This window comes from Rhincodon typus, chromosome 19, assembly GCF_021869965.1.
Source record: "Rhincodon typus isolate 14 chromosome 19, sRhiTyp1.1, whole genome shotgun sequence".
NCBI classification, from domain to species: Eukaryota; Metazoa; Chordata; class Chondrichthyes; order Orectolobiformes; family Rhincodontidae; genus Rhincodon; species Rhincodon typus.
In genome coordinates this window covers 36,144,807-36,165,385 of record NC_063350.1, presented here as the reverse complement: position 1 = coordinate 36,165,385, position 20,579 = coordinate 36,144,807, and the positions used below count along the sequence as shown (strand labels likewise).

Below are 20,579 nucleotides of genomic sequence, written 5' to 3'. Positions count from 1 at the left end.
ATACCAGCAACTGTTTTACAAAATGAATTGTGCTTTGTTTAGGCAAAGAAATTTTCAGGGTTATTGCCACAGATGCGGATGAGAAAGACCATGACAACTCATTTATATCGTACTCAATGATTTCTCAGAAACCCTCAAGAGATCTCAGTCATTTTTACATCAATAATACAAATGGAGCAATAAGTTTTATGGGATGCCTAAATTATGAGGTATGCTAATATTTAAATGAGTATACAAGGAAATGACATTCTTTAATATACTGAAATCTTGGTGAAGAGTATCCAAATGATACATCTACGTGATTTTAGAAAGATTAAGAAGAGTAAAGAAGATACAGCACATCAGATTATATCCAACTTGGGGTTTAGGAGCTTGAAGATTGCATTGATTGAGGGAGCTGAGGAATGCTTAATATTTCATTATGAGCAAGGCAAGTAAAGAGCTGCTTGAAATTACTTGGGCAAAAAACAAAAGTGCTCTTAAAAAGTGTAAGATAAGAAAATGTCAGCATTTCAGCATTGGACATTCCAAAACAGCAGATCTGGTATGAGCAGCAGCAAACAGAGCAGGAGAGAAGGAATGACAGATGAAAAAGAGAGATTATTCTTGATGCCTGCATCATAGAAAAATATTGATTTAATCAGAAATTGTAGAAAAGTCACAATATTCCTGTGTCATCTTTGAACTGCTCAGAGAGTTTCTGATTTAGAGGCTCAGGGATAGGTCACCTTTGATACTCCCACACCTTGATGGCAACGGTCACAGGTCTAATCTTAAGGAACAGCAAAATTACATTCTTGGATAGCATATTGCAAATTCCTCAGTTGGTAACTCTATGAAAGAAAATATTTGCAAAAGACATCAAAATAGGTCTGAAAACCTTGATTTTACAAACAATTAAACTGATGGAGGAACAATCAGGAGTGCAAGGCTGTGATTTTTCAACCAGTGTTCCCTGTGATCATCATTCCTTGATTGAAGCATTTAATTACACAACCAAACCTTAAAAGAACGTAAGGAATGGAAGCAAACATTTGGGCTAAGGCAGCAGAAGTTTGTTTGGCATCTGATAAGATCGTGATTGATCTTGTATCTCAGTTTTGCTTTTCTGCATTATCCCCATATTCCTCAATTCTCTTAATACTGCAAAATGTATCATTTGAATATAAGAACTTGTAACCAGAGTAGGAAGAGTCATTACAGTACCACCAGCCACTCTACCTCCCCAACCTTTGCCAAGCCTGTTGTGCCATTTAATACTGTCACAGCTGATCTTCTACACATGCCTCTATCTCTTGATTCTCTGAGACCAATCATCTGCTAACTTCAGTCTTAAATATAATACATTGATGCAGCTTCCACACCTACTCAGGTCGATACTCCCAAAGGTTCACAATCCTCTGGGCAAATATTTCTGCTCATCACAGTCCTAAATGATTGACCCCTTCTTCCATATTCTTCAATCAGGGAAAACATTCTCTCAGTTTCTACATTCTCAAATCCCTTCACAATGTTAAATGTTGCAACAATATCCACACTCATTGTTTTAAACTTCAGACATTATAGACATAATACCTTCAGCCTTTCTTCAGGGGACAATCATTTCCTCCCATGGGTCAAGCTAGTGAGCCTTCACTGTCCTGTCGGTCAATGCAAGTTTTCATTCTTTTGAATTGGAAACTGAAATTGCTCAAGGAACTCTACATGTTCAATTCCCAAAGGCTATACAATTGTACCAATGCTTACTCTTTTATTCTAATCCACTTACAAGAAAGGCCAAAAAACAGTTTGCTTTCCTAATTGCTTATCATATCTGCATGTTAACTTTGATCAGTATATCTAAGCCCCTCTGAATGTCGACTTTTAGAAGTTTGACACTTTTTAAAAACAATTCTGCTATTCTGTTTGTACTATTAAATTAAATAACCACACCTCTCCATATCATACGCAATCTGCTGCCAGTTGTTCATTGTCAAATTTAACCTTGTTGATATTTTTATGTAGCCTCATGTGTTCTACTTACAGCTGACATTCCCACCTACCTTTACATTAGAAAATTAGATACGTTATTCTCCATCTCTTTGTCTTAGTCCTCAATATTAACTGTAAGTAGCCAAGACCTCAGCTCTGATCTTAGTAATAAATCATTAGCTTAGCCCGTCAGTTTGAAAACCACTGCTCATTCCTAGTTGCTCTTTCCTGTCCATTCACTAATCTCCATCTGTGAACCTGTATTTTGTATATTAACATGTTTTATGACCCTTATTGAATGACTTTTGGAAATCCAAATAGGCTACTTCTATTGGCTCCTATTTATCCACCCCATTGGTTACTTTCTCAAAGAAATCTAATACATTTGAACATCGAAACATAAGGTGTATGTAATAAATTTGTCCAACATTGTTTCCCTTTCAGAAATTTTATCTTTGTCTGATTATACCATGACTTTTAAATGCATTGATAAACTGTGCTTAATAATAGAATCTAGAACTTTCCTGATGACTGCTGCACAGGAACAGCGTGTATGCAACTCAATTTGCCAGCATGTGTATTTTCCTTAGCCATCATTGTTGTGCACATTTTGTCCATCTGTTCATTAACAACTCTCAACTAAATCTTTGTCACATCATTGTATCATCCCTTCGTAGAACTTTCTCAGCCTCTCACTTGTTGGTGACATAGCACACTGGGTGGCCAGTGAGGTGGTGAGATATCTAAGTTGGGATGATGAGGGGTTGGGAAGGGTACGGCAACATTATAAGAGATGGGCACAAAGAGGTCAGAGTGACAGTGATGAGTGAGAGACAGTGAGGACTTGCATGATAGTATGAATTAAGGGAGAGCTTGGGAATGCAGTGTGGAGGGCTCAGGTGGATGGTTTGGATAGCTCAGTAGAGGGTGATGAGGGGTTGGGAGATAAATGGGAGTCAGATCAGGGCAGGGCAAGGGAATGGAAGAAGGTGATGAGGGTTCAGGAGATAAGCAGTGAGGCATCAGGAGAAAGGTGTCAAAGAGTTATCAGAGGACATAAGGGTTCAGAAAGGAATTGACAAGGGCATGGGAAGATGTCAGTGAGGGGTAGGGGAAGTGTGAACCAGGATCTGAGATGGTAATGGGGCACAAGAGTTTGAAAAGAAGATGTTGAATTCTTAAGGGTGAAGCAGTGAGGGGTTGTCTGATGGACAGTGAGTCAGGGGAGGTGAATGGTAATGAGCACACAATAATATCATTACAGTGGAGAAGCCATGCATGTGCCGATGGCTGGAATGAGTTCGTACAGAACCCTTTCTGCGCTCAGGTCAGCATCTTCATTTTACTGCAATATGTGCAGTCATGTAAAAGTTTTGAAGGGCCCACACACCTAAATGAATTGGCTGCAGACTACTTAAAAAAGAAGGATATATTGCACGTTGCACAGCACATGGTCTCATCAAAGGACTGTATACTTATAGCAAGGTTTCCTTACTCGTATTTTCAATTCTGTGGATTTGTGGTTGTCTTGTCTTTTGATTGTGAATCAGTCTTTTTGAACAGGAGATATGTGAAAACAAAAGCACAAATTGTTTTTGTTGAATTTGTTAACAAAAAAAAAATCAAGAAAGAATTCTGCATATCAACCTACATTTTCCTAGCTACCATGAGTTTTGAGGGAGTGTCACTGGATCCGAAACATTAACTCCTTTTTTTCTTCACAGATGCTGCCTGACCTGCTGAGCTTTTCCAGCAATTTGTGTTTTTGTTTCTGATTTACAGCATGTGCAGTTCTTTAGGTTTTGATATGTGAAAAGTTTTCAAAATGTAAAACAAACACCAAGAATGCTGGAGAAACTGAAGAAGCATCATACTGGACTTGGAACATTTACTTTGTTTCTCCCTCCACAGATTCTGCCAGACCAGCTGAGTTTCTCAAGCATTCTCAGTGCTTGTTTCAAATGTTCAGTACTTGCAGTATTTTGACTTTATTCAGAACATAAAACTTTTTTTTTGATTATTTGTATAACTTGTCTCTTTTAGAAGGTCAAATCTTACACTCTGACTGTTAAAGCAAGAGACAATGGTGTGAACATCCTCAGCAGCACTGCAATAGTGCAGATTAATGTCATTGATGCTAATAACCATCTCCCTGCTTTTATCAAAACTGGCAAAGTAAGTAAAGTTTGTGTCATACATGCAATTGTAAGTTTGTCAGGATATTTAATTAATGTTAGCATTTTTTTTATGCTTGATTGATTAAAGAGACATTATATGTTAAAATGGATTAATTGAAACAGGTGAGAGCTGATTTTAGTTCCTCTCTTCTACCTAAGTGCATTTCAGATTGCACCAAAGTGATTTTCACTTGATCTATCCTAGCCTGCTTGTATTTCTGGACTCCGGTCAATATTTTACCATTCCTGCTCTTCTAGAATAAGTTCACACATTGACAGGATAAGGACCAAAAATCACTGAAGGCCAAATGGTAATGTCAATGGACTATTAAATATGCATGTCATGTTTAGTCTTAGGAATGATTCAAAGTTTTTGAGAAGATTTGTAGCTCGGGTTGTGGATGAGGTCACAGACTTGCTCACCGAGCCGATGTGTTTGATTGCAGACGTTTCCTCACCGCGCTAGGTAACATCGTCAGTGCGCCTCCGGTGAAGCGTCGGTGTTCCTTCCCGCTTGTTATTTATATGCCTTGGTTTGCTGGGGTTGTTGGTATCACTTCCAGTTTTGTTCTTCAGTGGTTTGTATAGTAGATCCAGTTCAATGCGTTTGTTAATGGAGTTCCATTAACAAACACATTGAACTGGATCTGCTATACAAACCACTGAAGAACAAAACTGGAAGTGATACCAACCACCCCAGCAAACCAAGGCATGTAAGTAACAAGCGGGAAGGAACACTGACGCTTCACCGGAGGCGCACTGACGATGTTACCTAGCAGGGTGACGAAACGTCTGCAATCAAACACACCGGCTCGGTGAGCAAGTCTGCGACCTTAAGAATGATTCAGCCAGGTTTCTTTAATCAACAATAAATAACTGGTTTATTATGTGATTCATGATTGTGAAAAATAGGACTTATATGCATTTGTAAAGGGAAGTGATGATTAGGGATTGACAACATGATTTCGTGCAAGAGAAATCTTTTCTCATAAACTTGATTGAGTTTTTTGAGGAAGTAAGCAAGAGTATTGACGAGGGCAGAGAGGTAGACATTGTTTATTTGGACTTTAGTAAAACCTATAACAAGGTTCTACATGGTGGAGTAATTAGTAAAGTTAGACTAATTAGTAAAGTTAGCTCAGGTTGAGCTTGCAATTGGATACAAAATTGACTTTACGGCAGGAGACAGAGAGTGGTAGAGGAAGATTGTTTTCTGGCCTGGAAGCCTATGATCAGCAGTGGGGGTTCCACAAGGATTGGTTATAGAGGTTTATAAAATCATGAGGGGTATCGATAATGTGAATGGCAGGTGTCTTTTCCCTAGGATGGGGCATTTCATGGCTAGGGGTCATATATTTAAGAAGAGAGGAGAAAGTTTTAAGATGAGGGGCAATTTTTTTTTTGCACAGTGTGGTTCATGTGTTGAATGAACTTCCAGAGTAAGTGGTGGTTGCAGATTCAGTTAAAATGTTTAAAAGACATTTCGATAAGTACATGAATAAGAAATGCTTGGAGGGATGTGGGCGAAGTGAGGGAAGGTGGGACTAGTTTAGTTTGGGATTATGGTCGGCATGGACTGGTTGGACCAAAATATCTATTTCCATGCTGTAAAGACTCTATGACTCTGATTACGACAAAACAATCTGACTCAAAAAATGCAAAGATTATTGATAAACATTTGGATTATGTAAAAGAAAGTAAATCTAACACAGAAACTGATCCATCTGAGTAAACATCAAACATTAAAACCCTGTAGAGTGTTGACTTTAAAGTACTTTTATGAATTAACAGTTAATCTCATGAAAATGAAACAATAAATCACAGATTGCTCCAAATGGCATTCTAATCCTGAAGGTATTCTGCGTACACCAGCTACTATTACTGGGTTTGCCTTCCCAGAACAGTTGTGGCTAACAAAATTCTCTTCTCTGGAAACTGTGAGATTTCAATGTATCATCTCCAGGAATCTTCTCCAGGTGGTGAAGATGACTTCAGGAGTGTTTTCAGCTTTCACATGTTGCTGATAGCAGTTGCAAAAAATGGCAAAGAGAGCATTGGGCCATTGCTCTTCAGGCCAAACCCTCTCTCACTGAGTTCTAAAATTTAAGACTCTGATTTCACCCACATACTAGACCATGTGACCACTCCCTGAAAGTCTTCCAGATTGTATGCCTCCATGTCAGCTTTCTGTTGCTTGCAGGTGCAATGTTTTTGCAACTGATGTTGTGTTCAGTGCATCAAGTACACCTTTAAGATACATGCTCATGATATCATCACTATACCATAATCTGTGACCTGACGGTATAAAGATCTCATATGCCACTTTACAGGACTTTTAGTATGCACAGATTTCGGTATGGTCATAAATCATGAACTTTAAACCACATCTCCTGTGATGAAACAGACCACATGTTGCAGTTGAATTAGTTAATGATGTGCGATGATAAGACCCACACTCTCAAAAACCATATATTCCTTTTGATCTACGTGTTGATGCCATTCATTATGAGCTTAAGTACATTCTCAAAGTTGATCTGCTACACTTTGGCCAAAGCCCATTTGACAGTTTTAATCAGGAACTGTCAAAGATGAGCAACTGTAAGATTTGCAAAAGATCACTATCTGGGGATGATTAACAGTATTAAAGAATTACAGGGAAGAGTTGTTCATTTTGGGCAGACATAGATAAAGATTGTGTATCACAAGAAGTCAATTACAAGGGCAAAGAAGTCCTAATACTAGGAAATCATGTACACTAGGGATACATGAATATTGAAGACATTAGTCTACTGGCACATGAATCTGTGGACTGGCCAGGGGTGAATCAAGATTTTCAGCAATTCATGATTGTATATGAGACATGCCAAATGTACTAAACCCAGAAGCAAAGGAAGCCTCTACATTCAAATGGTATTCTCCTTGGATGAGAGTAGCAACTGACCTATTCATAGTACATGGAGAAAATTACATCCTTGTGACAAATTCCTTCTCCAAATTTTACATTGTTTGATGATTTAGCAATACAATGAATACAACCATTGTTTATTCAGAATCCAGATTAGACAGTTTCTGACAATGGATCACAGTTCATTGGCAAACGGTTTAAAAAAATGTGTTAAGGGAGAAGTGACCAATATTAAATCGTCACCCCACAATCCTTGTTAAAACGATTTAACAGAATGTATAGTTTGCTCTTTAAATGTCAAGGAACAAAACAAGATTTTCACACTGTATCATTACATTTTTGTGAAATTTTAATGGAGAAGAGATTTCTATCCCCAGCACAATTTATTCTTGGAAGGCCGCTGTGAACATTTTTGCCTGGTAGCTAATTGTCTACTGTGCTGATACTGTAGCTTGAAGAGATGTATTTTGTCCTTTTTTTTAATGAAGAGAGCTTGAGACAGAGGTGATTTGCAGTCTGCTCGAAGCCAATAAAGTAAACTGCTTGTGAGGCCTCATTTTATTTTTAAATTCAAACTATAGAAGCAACATGAATGGGTGGGATCAAGCTCCCATAGAATCAGAACTTTTAGTTTTAGCTTTCTGCTGCTGTTGGCATCTTGAAGCTGGCTGTGGAAGGTCTTATTCCTCTCTCTGTTACAGCTAAAAGCCGGGGTTCTCTGTTGCTAGAAATGCATGAGAGACCATCTGTTTTACTAAATTTGGTTTGTTAAGCATTTTAACAATGCTACAGTTGAGCCAATTCTTTTATTTTTATTTTGATTGTATGTTATTTGTAGTGTAAAAATAAAATGTGTTTTGCTTAAAGTCGAGCAGTTTTGACCAATTGAATCTCATCTGGAATGCAACACTTTACACTTCTCTTTAAAATAAGAAAACACTAGCGACTAAGCTACCTTTTGAGGGGGGTTGGTCAGGTCCATAACACTACCCATTCCAAGTTACAGAACATTCACTTTCAAAGACAGAGGAGAATTAAAAATATATATTGCAAGTGAGCAGGTAAAGAACCACAAAAACTGCAAAATGGGCAGAGAGTTCAAAACTTAATTGCAAGTAATAGATACCAGCAAAGGTTACTACAATGTGCAACCAACCCAAATCATATTAAATCATTGCTGATCACGATGCTACATTGCAAAGGAAGAAAGCCAGATAAGACCAATGTGTGACATATCAATCATGCAAAAAGAAAATGAGGAAAACTCTGACAATGCTGATCATATGGTGACATTGAGTGACAGCAACAGTAACAAGACAACCAAATTGGCGACAAATGCATCAGAGAAATATGTGCACCTCTCCTGACAGGTACGTAATCATCCAATTAGGACAAGTTATCAAACTTTCATGGCATTATATTGAAACTTGTTATGTTAGGTTTGTAAACTGTTTAACTTGATTTTTTTTTAGTAATTATTGAATTGACAGCATGTACCTAGGCACAACTGTGAGATTTTTTTTAACTTTGATAAAAAGAGGATTTTGTGGCTCACAGTCAGTAAGAAGCTAGGATTAAATGAAGCATGACTCACAATGAGAAACATGCTCCTCTCTTGTGGCCAGTAAGTGAATATCAATCCAGATGCACGGGAGTTTGAGAAATGTTATGTTTGTGTATGGCTAGCTGGAATAAATGTTTATGGATGCTTCAAAATCATGGCATCCAATCCTAGTTTGTTATTTATGAGGCTAACAGGCATTTCTGTAATGGTAAAATACCCTGCTGGAGGTAAAACCATGCCAGTCATATCCAGTGCCTTTTACTTAGTAGTGTCCTTAGTTTAAGTGCTCAGGACACATACATGTGAGTTCACATTAACATTAAAATAAATAATATTTGAATCATGTAATTTTATTATAGAACAATAAGAATGCTAACAGACTCTCTGTTGGCATTACTCGGAATTGTTATTGTCTAGTAGCTGTTATGTTGGAGAATCCTTTAGAAACATTGTAAATACATCATACTGTCAGAAAGAACTCATGAGATGAACTTGTGCCCATGTTGCCTATTTTGCTATCCTAATCAAAATATTTCCAACTATATTCACTTCTACATCTACAAGCCAAAGATTTGGGGGTTTGTTTTCTCTACATCAGCAGAAAGGCACAATGTGGTGATGGCTTTTAACACTTCCAAAGTTCCCTGAATTTTTGAGCTCATTAGAACACACAATTGTTGTCTGCTTAAATTTCACTCAAATATTAGTCTTACTCTGCCACTGCTTATCACCAGATACATCAAAAAATATCACCAGATACTTCTGAGTTTACACCTGGAATTATGCAAATAGTCTTCTGCTTGAAAATTGAGTATTAATTTTTTTGAGAGTTGCAGTTGATATTCCTATTTGAATATCAAAACTGTTTAGAACAGATTCATGCCTGAAGACAAAAATTGGATGCATAAGTCAGACGTACAAACATTTAACAAATGTTTATTGCAATCTTCAGTTTTCAGGTGAAGTAGATGAAAATGATGAACAAGTCGATATACTTAGAGTAAGCGTCACTGACAAGGATGTTCCCAATACACCAGCCTGGAGAGCAAGATATAAAATAGTAGAAGGGAATGAACATGGGAACTACAAAATAGAAACTGATCCCGAAACAAATGATGGAATTCTGTCTCTTGTTAAGGTAAACAATTTACTTTACTTAACAGTGATGATATTTGCCAATGACTTTTATCCATGCCTTCCTGGATTAGGAACAGTTAAGGCTGGGCAAAAAATGAACCTGGGCTCACCATGTTGCTTTAGAATTCCCAGTTGGATCTTAAGCTCTGAACAGGAGCACAGACTATGGATGTTTGCTGACTATGCAAACTTGAGTCAGGGGAGTTGGATTTTTGCTCTGGAGTGGTGGGATTCCCTAGGAATCTGGCTGAACAATGCTGAAATAAGAATGGAAGATGCTGAGTGCAGGGGCAGGCTGAAAGCTTGTCTATGTGCATGGATACTTATTGAATTTCTTAAAAAAAAGAGTAAGACAAAGAAAAACACTCCAACATTCATCCCTGACATTCTTTACATTCTCCATACGCCCCCCCGCCAAAAATGCATACACCACTTTGTCCCCATCTATCACAACCCCTCATGCCTTCAATGCCAACCTATGCTCCTGTACTCACCCCACATTTAATCCTGATGCCAATATATGGTCATCTACTCAACCTCCATGGCCATTCAGAGACCTATGCTAACTTAGTGCCAACTAATGCCCACCAGAAATCTATGTTCTCTCTAATATTTTTCTTCTGTGTAGAATTGTAGGTGGCATGGTGGCTCAGTGGTTAGCACTGCTGCCTCCCAGGGCCAGGGACCCACGTTCAATTCCAGCCTCAGGCGACTGACTGTGTGGAGTTTGCACATTCTCCCTGTCTCTGCGTGGGTTTCCGTTGGGTGCTCCGGTTTCCTCCCACAGTCCAAAGATGTGCAGGTTAGGTGGATTGGCCATGCTAAATAAATAGGTTAGGTGCGTTAACCATGTGAAATGCATGGTTACAGGGGTAGGGGGATGGGTCTGGGTGGGATGCTCTTCAGAGGGTTGGTGTGGACTTTGTTGGGCTGAATGGCCTGTTTCCACACTGTAGGAATTCTCTGGATTATAATTCTGAGATCTGTCTGCAGCAGTGACATCCAAAACCAAGGTGCTGGCTCGCTGATTAGCATGTGTGGACCCTCAGAGCAACCTTATAGCTTAGAGGGAATGTTGCCACCCATAACTTTGTGCCCTTACATTTCCCAAGTTATTCAGTATCCACCATGGATAGACCTCAGGACACATGAAGAGATGAAATAAGTTATCAGTGACTATTGCAGACTTCACTATATTGAAAAAAACTCCTTCATAAAACACATTTAACATATTTTTACTGTTTACTTTCCCTCAACTACATAATGCCCTACAACAATAAAAATATGTCAGGTGCATACACCCTAATAACACCAAGTATTAACATTCACAGCCCTTTTTAAAAAGTCTTAAACTACATGTTGCTGTCAATCAAACCCTACTGAGATAAAGAATGTCTGTTAAATCAGTTATGGAACACTAATCAGATCATGATACCTCTCAAGCTGATTCTCAACACACAGTGAAACATCAAACAGTGTTTTTTAGAAACCTCTTGACATTTATTTCAAAGATTTAAAGGGCAGGTTTTTTAAAGTCTTGACAGCTCCTCTTGATATTTTTGTCAGTTCTTTCGACAAATCTAATGAGCTTCACAGTTCCATGAATTTTTGCACTTTTTACACCGTTATGCCAACTTTTAGCAATTTTAAAGGGCACTGACCTTCCCCAAAGCTGTTCTGGGACAATGTCCAAAGGGGTACCTGACCTCTCCAAAATAGTACCTTGGCGATCCAAACAAATGCACTAAGTTCAGATCTTTACTTCCTAGTGACTAAATTTCAGATACCAAAAATTGAGGCAGCTGCTAATTTCAATGGGTGAGTGCCTTTATGAAACTCACTTGTGCAAATTTTGACTTGCCCCTCCATGAAAATTGTAGGTGACATGATTGAGGGTGGGACCAATTTTAGCCTTGGCCACCAATTTCTCCAGAAATTTCAGGCACGCATCTTCAAATTTAATAACATCAAAAGTTATTTTGGATTCCTCTTTCCTCCAGAATATAGATGCCCTAACACACTTCATAGCCAATTAATTATTTTTAAGATATAATCAGTTATTATATTGTAAAAAAAATTGGCAGCCAGAGTTCACATAACAAGGCTCTGCAAACATAAATCTGAAAGTGACCAGATCATCTGGATTTAGATGTTGATTGAGTCATAAATTTTGGCCAGAATTTCCCCCGTACCTCTTGAAAGTTATATCAGGGAAATTTTTATGTTTACCAGTTGGAAGTCAATTTATAATCTCATCAGAAAAATGGGACCACTAGAAATGTAGCTCTCTCTTGTTAATGCACTGGAGTATCCACATGAGCTATGCGCTTGAATCTACAGCCTTCTGGCTAAGATGTGAGAGTGCTTAGTTTTTGTTTTAATTCATTCACAGGGTGAGGGCTCCACTGGCTAGGTATTTATTGCCTCTTAAATGCCCACAATGGGCAATAAATTCTGGCCTAAACAGTGATCCCTATATCCTGTGAGCAAGTAAATAAGGTAAAGTCTTATGCAATTGAAATTAATTGAACTGACTGCCTGTTGAAAGGTTTATGCATTATGTATGTACTCGGTTTCTTCATGCCTCTACTTGAGGTTTCAAAATTAGAAGAAACTGCACTTAAGCTAGCTGGTAAATTTAGAGACCGAGACTATAAAAGCCTTCTATGCTTTAACTAGTCTATGGTTCTATGATTATAAACTTCATTTGAAATGGTTAATTATGCTAGATTCAGTATGAAACCTGGTGCTCTACAATTTGAAATAATATTTGCCGTAGGAAGAACAAGACTATCACCCAACATTTCAATTTAACTGGTTGGCTGAACATGTACACTGCTGCCACAGCAAGAAATCTGAGCAATCATGTAACGCCTAATATTCACATTAGTTGCCACATTCAAAATCCTCAGTGTGCGGATGTCTTTGATTTACTTGAACAGATATTGTTTAGGGAATTTGTTATCTTATATTTACAGCATTTGAATTATGAAGGGGGTTCAAAGAGACAGCTGAAAATCCTTGTTGAAAATGAAGAACCATTTTCTACTTGTAAAGAAATGACTGACGAACAGAAAGCTGAGGCACTGGACAGTGCATATGTTGTTATCAATGTTCGTGATACAAATGATGCACCTGTGATTGACCCTTCAGAAGTAACTGTTCATCTTTTAGAAGGTCAAAAGGCAAATGTCATATTGGTGAAATTTAATGCTACTGATCCTGATAAATACAACTTAAATAAAATCAGGTAAGAAGGGACTAAATCTATGCCACACAATATGGCCAAGTTAATGTTTGAGAAATAAATATTTTGCCTCATTACCTTTTAAGTATTTTATCTCTGTCTTATTTCATTCTTTCCTTGTTAAAACTACCACAGCTACAAATTTTTCTACTCTGAATCAGAAATATACAGAATCCAAGTTCCTGGACTGCATATTTTTAAACATAAATTAATGTACCACAGATCAGTGAACAAAATACATACTGCTGTAATATTTCCTATTGGTAATCATACACAAAAAAAAAGTATTCCCATAGAAATATAGGGACAGTTTGCTTCAGTAATACAAGACACTGGTGAGACCACTCATGGAGCACAGTGTACGGCATTGGTCCCCTATTTAAGGAAGGATGTAAGTAAATTGGAAGCTGTGCAGAGAAGGTTTACTAGGCTAATACCTATAATGTCAGATTGTCTTATGAAGAAATGTTGGATAGAGTAGATATGTATTGCTGGAGTTTAGAAGAGTAAGAGGCAATGCGATGTTTTGACTGGGTGAATATGGAAAAGATATTTCTTCTTGTGGGAAAATCAAGAACTAGGGGTCTCTGTTTAAAAGTAGGGGCATTATCCAATGAAGACAGAGATAAAGAGAATTATTTTTTCTATCTTTGGAACTCAGTTCTTCAAAAGACAATGGAAACAAAATTTTTGAATATTTTTGAAGTAAGATAGATTCTTGATAAGCAAGGTGGTTAAAGGTTAATGGGGTATGTAGGAATGTGGAGTAATCAGATAAACTACGATCTTATTGAATGGTGGAGTAGGATGTTCTCCCATTGCTAATTTGTACATTTGTAGTTGGCTGCACAACATTTGCATTTTGAGTGCTAAATTACTTCACCAGACTGCAATATGATGGGGCAAGAAATATGTGCATATCTCTGGCCAAATGTCTATATCCTACCACAAAATAGGGAATGATACATGTGGTCACGATAGAGGCAGAGGTCAGGAATATTTTTAACACAAAAAAAATTGTTCAAATTGTGGTTCTGCATGACTTAGATTAGCTATTTTGAATTTATGCACACCCTAGGCCTTCACTTCCTGAGGCCCATAATCTTTAACCATTCTGAGGAGATCTCTGAGGTACAGAGATCTTCCACCGTGACAGCTGACATATTTTCCCATTTACATTACACAACTGCTTTTGATTGTCTGCTACAGTTCAATATTTCACTGATCTTCAGCAAAGTAGACTTTCTGAGCACACCAGACCAAATATAGCTCCTATCTATTTGTTCTTCTGCATGTTCAAGTAGAGTCCAGGACTTGCAAGAAATTCCTGCACAAGTATGTTGTAATCTCCACCATACCATTCAATGTATTTTGAAAGCTCTGACAGGCAACTCAATATTTTCAAAGTTCAAAAACTCATGGAATCCATAGAATCATAGAAAAAATGTATCTGTTCTGCCTTTCTGCAAGAACAACGCACCAAATCCCACTCGTCCACTTTTCAATCTATCCCTATAAATGATTTTAATCCAATTTTCTGTTATAATGAATGACTAGATCTACATTCATCATATGCTAAGGCAGTGCATTCCACATCCTAATGCTCTGTATAAACAATTTTCTTCATTTTGCCATTGCTTCTTTTTGGCAATCATTTGAATTCAGTGCCCTCCGATTCTGAATTCTCCTGCCTGTCAATGGGAATGGTTTTCCTATCCATTCTGTCCAGACCCTGAATGATCTTGAGGCAAGTTGCCATAAGACATCTTTCTACAGCAGCAGAATATCCCCTCTCCCCAAACTTTATTCACCTTTGTATTACTGTAAGCCTCTAAGATTCTGCACCAATACTTCATTTACCATTCCTTGTTGGTGAATTTGGAGAAGCTTGTGTTGCTTTGGCTTGACAAACTGTCTGACTCCACTTACAACTTAAATTTGCTTAGTCTTGCTCAGGAGAGTAAAATCAGATCCTAAGTTTCTTTGCTTGTATAGTTTTCCCATGCTACCATGCTGGTCATGGTAACATGTACTTAATGTTTTAGTGGTAGATATGATCAGCTCAGCATTGTGTCTTTTAATGTACCCTACATCGATAAGGGAGGAGAGATGAAATTGTATTGACAGAATGCTAACAAAGCTTTGATTATGTAATTCATGATTTCAAAATTCACGGTATCATAATTCATTTGATTATGTAAGTAATTTTTGATCCCCTTGGTATCAAGAATCTTTCTACGTCTGTCTTAAAATTATAAATGTAAATAGAGGTTTCATAACAATGCAGAAACAAAAATGCAACACTTGCATTTGCCCCAAACTACCTCCAAATCTGTGAGCTACCTGCTGTATTCATACTGCTGAAAATATTCTATGGAAGCCTGATTATACAGGTAGTCAAACTTTGCCCTAACTCTACAGGGCCCACGATTTCTTCTACACATCAAAGTAGATCACAAAAAATTACTCTCTTACATTGCTTTAGTAAAACAATCATCATTAATTGGTGAATTCTCTATGGCGACACCTTTACCAAGCAGAGTTCAATGGGCAACCATTCAACATACCCCTTTTATGCAGTATTAATGTTTATTTTCTCCTATATTTGATATTTTTGTGAATTGTCCTGAAGAGTGTAATACAAAAAGCTTTGACATAGAGTTGTAGAGTCATATGGCATGGAAATAGACCCTTCCATCCAACCAGTCCATGCCGAACTTTATTCCAAACTAAATTAGTCCCATCTGCCTGTTCCTGGCCCATGTCCCTCCAAACGTTTCCTATTCATGTACTTATCCAAATGAAAACAAAATGAATAAAAATCTTATGTTGGTGAAATATAATAACTGTAATAACACTATAATAAATCTTTAACTAAGCCCGCGATCCCAGGAGCAGCTGCAAGATCCACATAACTTCTCTTGTCAACAATACTTCTGTTCTATGCTACCAATTCACGTTAGTATGTAATTTATATTTTTAAAAAATCAGTGTATAGTTTCACTGGCATTTTCGGTTTAAAATTTGTATTAATGATTATAACAAGAAGCATATGACAGATAGTGGAATTTGAATTCAATAAATATCTAGAATTGAGAATCCGATGACGACTGTGAATCCATTGTCGATTGTTGGAAAAACCCATCTGGTTCACTGATGTCCTTTAGGGAAGGAAATTGCCATCCTTACCTGGTCTGGCCTACAAGTGACTCCAGAACCACAGCAATGTGGTTAACTCTTAACTGCCCTCTGGGGATGGGCAATAAATGCTGCCTGGCTAGCGATGCCCTCGCCCTGTAAATGAACAAAAAATATACGAGAAGGAAGAGTGAACAAGTACAGAAAGTAATCATCTAAATTTCATAGAGCATTTCCATAGAGAATAACCTGTTTCCAGATTGGAGCTAGGATTTAAAAATCTATAAGATCAATTTTTATTTTATAACACAGCCAATATTTATTGATGAATAAACAGAGTTCTCTCCTCTTGGGTAGAATAAGTTGTAGCTAACACTATTATTCTAAACTGAATGGCTATGCTTTAGATTTTTTTTGATTTACATTTAAATTTATTGTCCATGTATATAAAAATACAGTGAAAATTTTTTTCATATGTTATACACAGTATAGCCATGCTCCAACACCATCTTGAAATACTGAATATAATGTAAGGTTTTACTGTAATTGAGTTCATTTTCTCTCTCCTCCTTATTCCTCCTTTGCTTTTTCTCCATTTGCTGCTTGACATCAGCTGGGGTCTCTGAAATGGGCTCATGGGTTTCTGTAATGGGCTCTGGGGTCTTGGTTACAGGCCTCCACTGGCACCACAATCATGATTGCCGTGCCCAAGCTAGAGCCTTTTGTCTGGGGATGTGTGGGTTGCGTACCATTAACTATCGATGTGTGGAACTTGGGTACTATGTAATTAGTGTCTAGTTAGCTAACATTTCAGATAACATTTTAAACTAATAAGACACAGGAGAGATCTGGAGAAAGTAGCCCAAGGTTGAAGATAGTATGAGTTGGTGATGAGTAATCAGATCAATATGCCTCACATCCATCTTTACCCAAGAGAATGAGGATGAATGTATAGAACCCAAAAGGAAAGACTGCAAGGTGGTTGATCAAATTGACACTGGGACGGACAAGGTATTGCAAGTGCTGCAAGCTTAAAAGCAGACAAATCTCCAGTTTTGGATGAATCGTATCCTAGGCTGCTTTAAGAGGCAAGAGAGGAGATTGCAGGGGAAATGACCCAAAATTTTAATTCTTCTCTGACCACAAGGGAAGTGCTAGACGACTGGAGAACAGCTAATGTGTTTCTGATATTTAAGAAGGGTTGTAGAGATAAGCCAGAGAACTCCAGACCAGTGAGTCTCACATCAGTGGTACGAAACTATTAGAGAAAATTCTGAAAGAGATCGTCTGTTTTTACTTGCAGAGGCAAGGATTTATCAGAGATAGCGTGGCTTCATCAAATTTGATTGAATTTGACTGATTTTTTTTTAGGTGGTGAACAGGTGTGTAGATGAAGGTCATGAAGTTGCTGTCGATAATATGGATTTCAGCAAAGCCCTTGATAAGGTCCCACATAAGAGACCTATCAAGGGTGCAATGCACATGGGATACTGGGTAATTTAATAAAGTGGATTCAAAATTGACTCAGGTATAGGAGACAGAGGGTGATGCCAGAAGACTGCTTTACTCACTGGAAGTCAGTACCCAGTGGCATACCACAGGGATCAGTGTGGGTTCCCTATTTATTGTTATTTATATAATGACATAGATGACTGTGTGGGGATTGGATTAGTAGTTTGTGGACTACAAGATCATATAAATGGGATGGTCAAATGGGCAGATAAGTGGCAGATGGAATTTTACCCTGAAAAGTTTGAGGTGATATACTTTGGAAGGAATGATTTGACACGGAAGTTTTCAATGAATAGCAAGTCATAGGCAGTTCTTTCGAACAAAGTGACTTTGGATTGTTTGTCCACAGATCTCTGAAGATGGAAGGGCAATGTTAGTAGGATGGTGAAAAAGGCATATGGGACATTTGCTTTATCAATTGAGGCAGAGATTACAAAAGCAGGGAAGTCATGTTGGAAATATCACAGTGTGGAACTGGAGGAACACAGCAGGCCAGGCAGCATCAGAGGAGTAGGAAAGTTGACGTTTTGGGTTGGGAAGGGTCTGCTGTGTTCCTCCAGCTCCACACTGTGTTATCTCTGACTCCAGCATCAGCAGTTCTTACTATGTCTGAAGTCATGTTGAAGTTGTATAGCACTTTGCTGACACAACAGATAGAGACCTGTGTGCAGTTCCGGTTGCCACGTTACAGGAAGGATGTGATTGCACTGGAGAGAGTGCAGAGGTGATTCACCAAGGTGCTGCCTGGAATGGAAAATTTAAGTTATAAGGATAAGTTAGATGGCTTGGGTTACTTTCATTGGCACAGAGAAGACTGAGGGGTGATCTGATTTGAGGTGTACAAGATTATAAGGAACATGGAGAGAGGATAAGGAGCAGCTGTTCCCCTTAGTCAATCACAAGAGGACACAGGTTCAAGGTGAGGGATAGAAGGTTCAGGGTATGTGAGGAAAAACTCAACTGGTCTGGAATGAGCTGCTTGGGAAGGTGGTAGACACAAATTGCTTCACTTCCTTTAAAAAGTACCTGAGTGAGCACTTGGCATGTCATAACATTCAAGGATATGACCAAGCGCTTGTAAATTGGGTTATGTTGAAGGTCTGGTGTTTCTCTTGTGTCAGTGGAGACTCAATGGGCTGAAGGGCCTCTTCTGTACTGTATAATTTTATGATCAAGATAAGGAATAAGGGTAATATAAATAGCCAGGGAACAAATAGTGTTTGAAAATGTAAGTATTAAAAATTACTTAAGTATAAAGGACACCAAACAACTACTGAAGAAAAACTAAACTGCATTTAAAATGTCCACAACGTTCAGAATAAAATAAAGGAATTGTGTCAATAATTTGACGTGCAAATCTATTTCTAATTTTTAAGAATAGTCAAGACATGTCTATATTAAGAAAGGACTGGTAACTAAATATTGCAGGTTCTATCATTGGGTGGAAAGAAATTGAAAGGGAGAAATGTGGATGGAAGTGTATTGAAAGGGGTTTGGGACAACTGAGCTATTTAGAGATGGCATAATGGTGGTAGGAAGGTAGGACATAATAATAGAAGGGTAGAAACAGATTCCCTATGTATTCTAATATGAGACACCATGAACAATCACACTAATAGGTGGATACAATTTATACAACAACTACATAATAGTGGAAAAGAAATGAAGGAAGAAATTTAATTATGATGACTTTTAATATTAAAAGAGAAATTCAAACACCCAATGATTAACTGAAAGAAATTACTTCCAATATTGCATATTTTTAATTAAAAACATATTTTCATGTATTTAAAATATCATGTACTAGTAACTTGAAATTGTCATTTGTCAAGGTTTTGAAATATGAGATCTTTTGGGATGAAACAAAGCATGCCACAGCTCTCTAGAATTCATTTTGAATTCTTTTTAATATTCCAATCATTATTTAAGATGTGAAATTTCCTGGGAACTTCCTATTAATGTGCGTTAATGACCTTCCAACTTTCCTTCAAAACCATATGAATTTGGACTTCCTATCTCTATCCTGAACCTCACAACAATTTTGTTCAGTGATTCACAAATTAGGAATGCCTCTGCTTCCTAATGGCATTGACACTCCTCGTCTTGGTGTTGGACCAAATACAGACTGTATTCTCCAAGTCTGTGCAGGGGCTGTTTTGCAGCCAATGGTTCAACAGCTACTTTACATCTTTCAGCAAATCTCTGTCCCCACCTTCCTCAAGCTGTTTGCTTACTCTCAGAAAGAAAAGCAACATGAGGCACCTCCCCTGTACACCCTATTACCATAGGTATTTGGCACACTTGGTATAATCCCAAACAGAAATGTAAATCAATTATATTTTACCATTTAAAAACAACTTCCATTCTGAGACCCATATTAAAAATTCATATTTCTGATGGAATGAACTGCACTCTTTCCACTCTGCCTCGTTTTGCCAAGATACTCCTTTGTTTACAAATGTGCTTTTAGTTTATTAGCTTTCTGGAATAATCCACGTTCCTTATTTAAATAATTTTAAACTGCCGTCCCTACCAAAGCTTAATGATGGAACATCCACTCTGAGTTTTCACATTTCTGACTCTAACCCGAAAGAATATGTGCAGGTTACCCTTTGAACTGTAATTACCGTGGGTCTGTTCACTAGTTCCTCAACTTACTATTTTATTTTATTTGCTTTAAAATTCAATTTCACCCACGCTGGGTGGTGTAGTTGATGCAAAGGAGGATTGCAGAAAAAAAAAATTAAAATACAATAAATGCAAACTTGCAAAATGGGCACATAATTACTAAATGAATTTCAATATTACTGAATGTGTGGAGGCACAGTTTGGTAAGAAGAATAAGGAGACCAAAAACTTCTTGGAAGTGTCTAATTAAGTTTGACCTGGGGATGCACATCTATTAATCACTAAAAGCAGCGATATTTT

The 20,579-nt window shown here is 37.7% G+C and overlaps 1 protein-coding gene across 1 annotated transcript in view; it reads left to right on the top strand.

Annotated features, from left to right (window-relative positions):
* Positions 1–20,579, top strand: part of LOC109912758 (cadherin-like protein 26) — an 81,159-nt gene that overhangs the window by 21,789 nt on the left and 38,791 nt on the right. The window contains exons 5-8 of the mRNA XM_048608430.1: positions 43–209; positions 4,015–4,146; positions 9,570–9,755; positions 12,733–13,004. Coding sequence (XP_048464387.1) covers positions 43–209; positions 4,015–4,146; positions 9,570–9,755; positions 12,733–13,004 — 757 coding nt within the window. The remainder of the gene's footprint in view (positions 1–42; positions 210–4,014; positions 4,147–9,569; positions 9,756–12,732; positions 13,005–20,579) is intronic.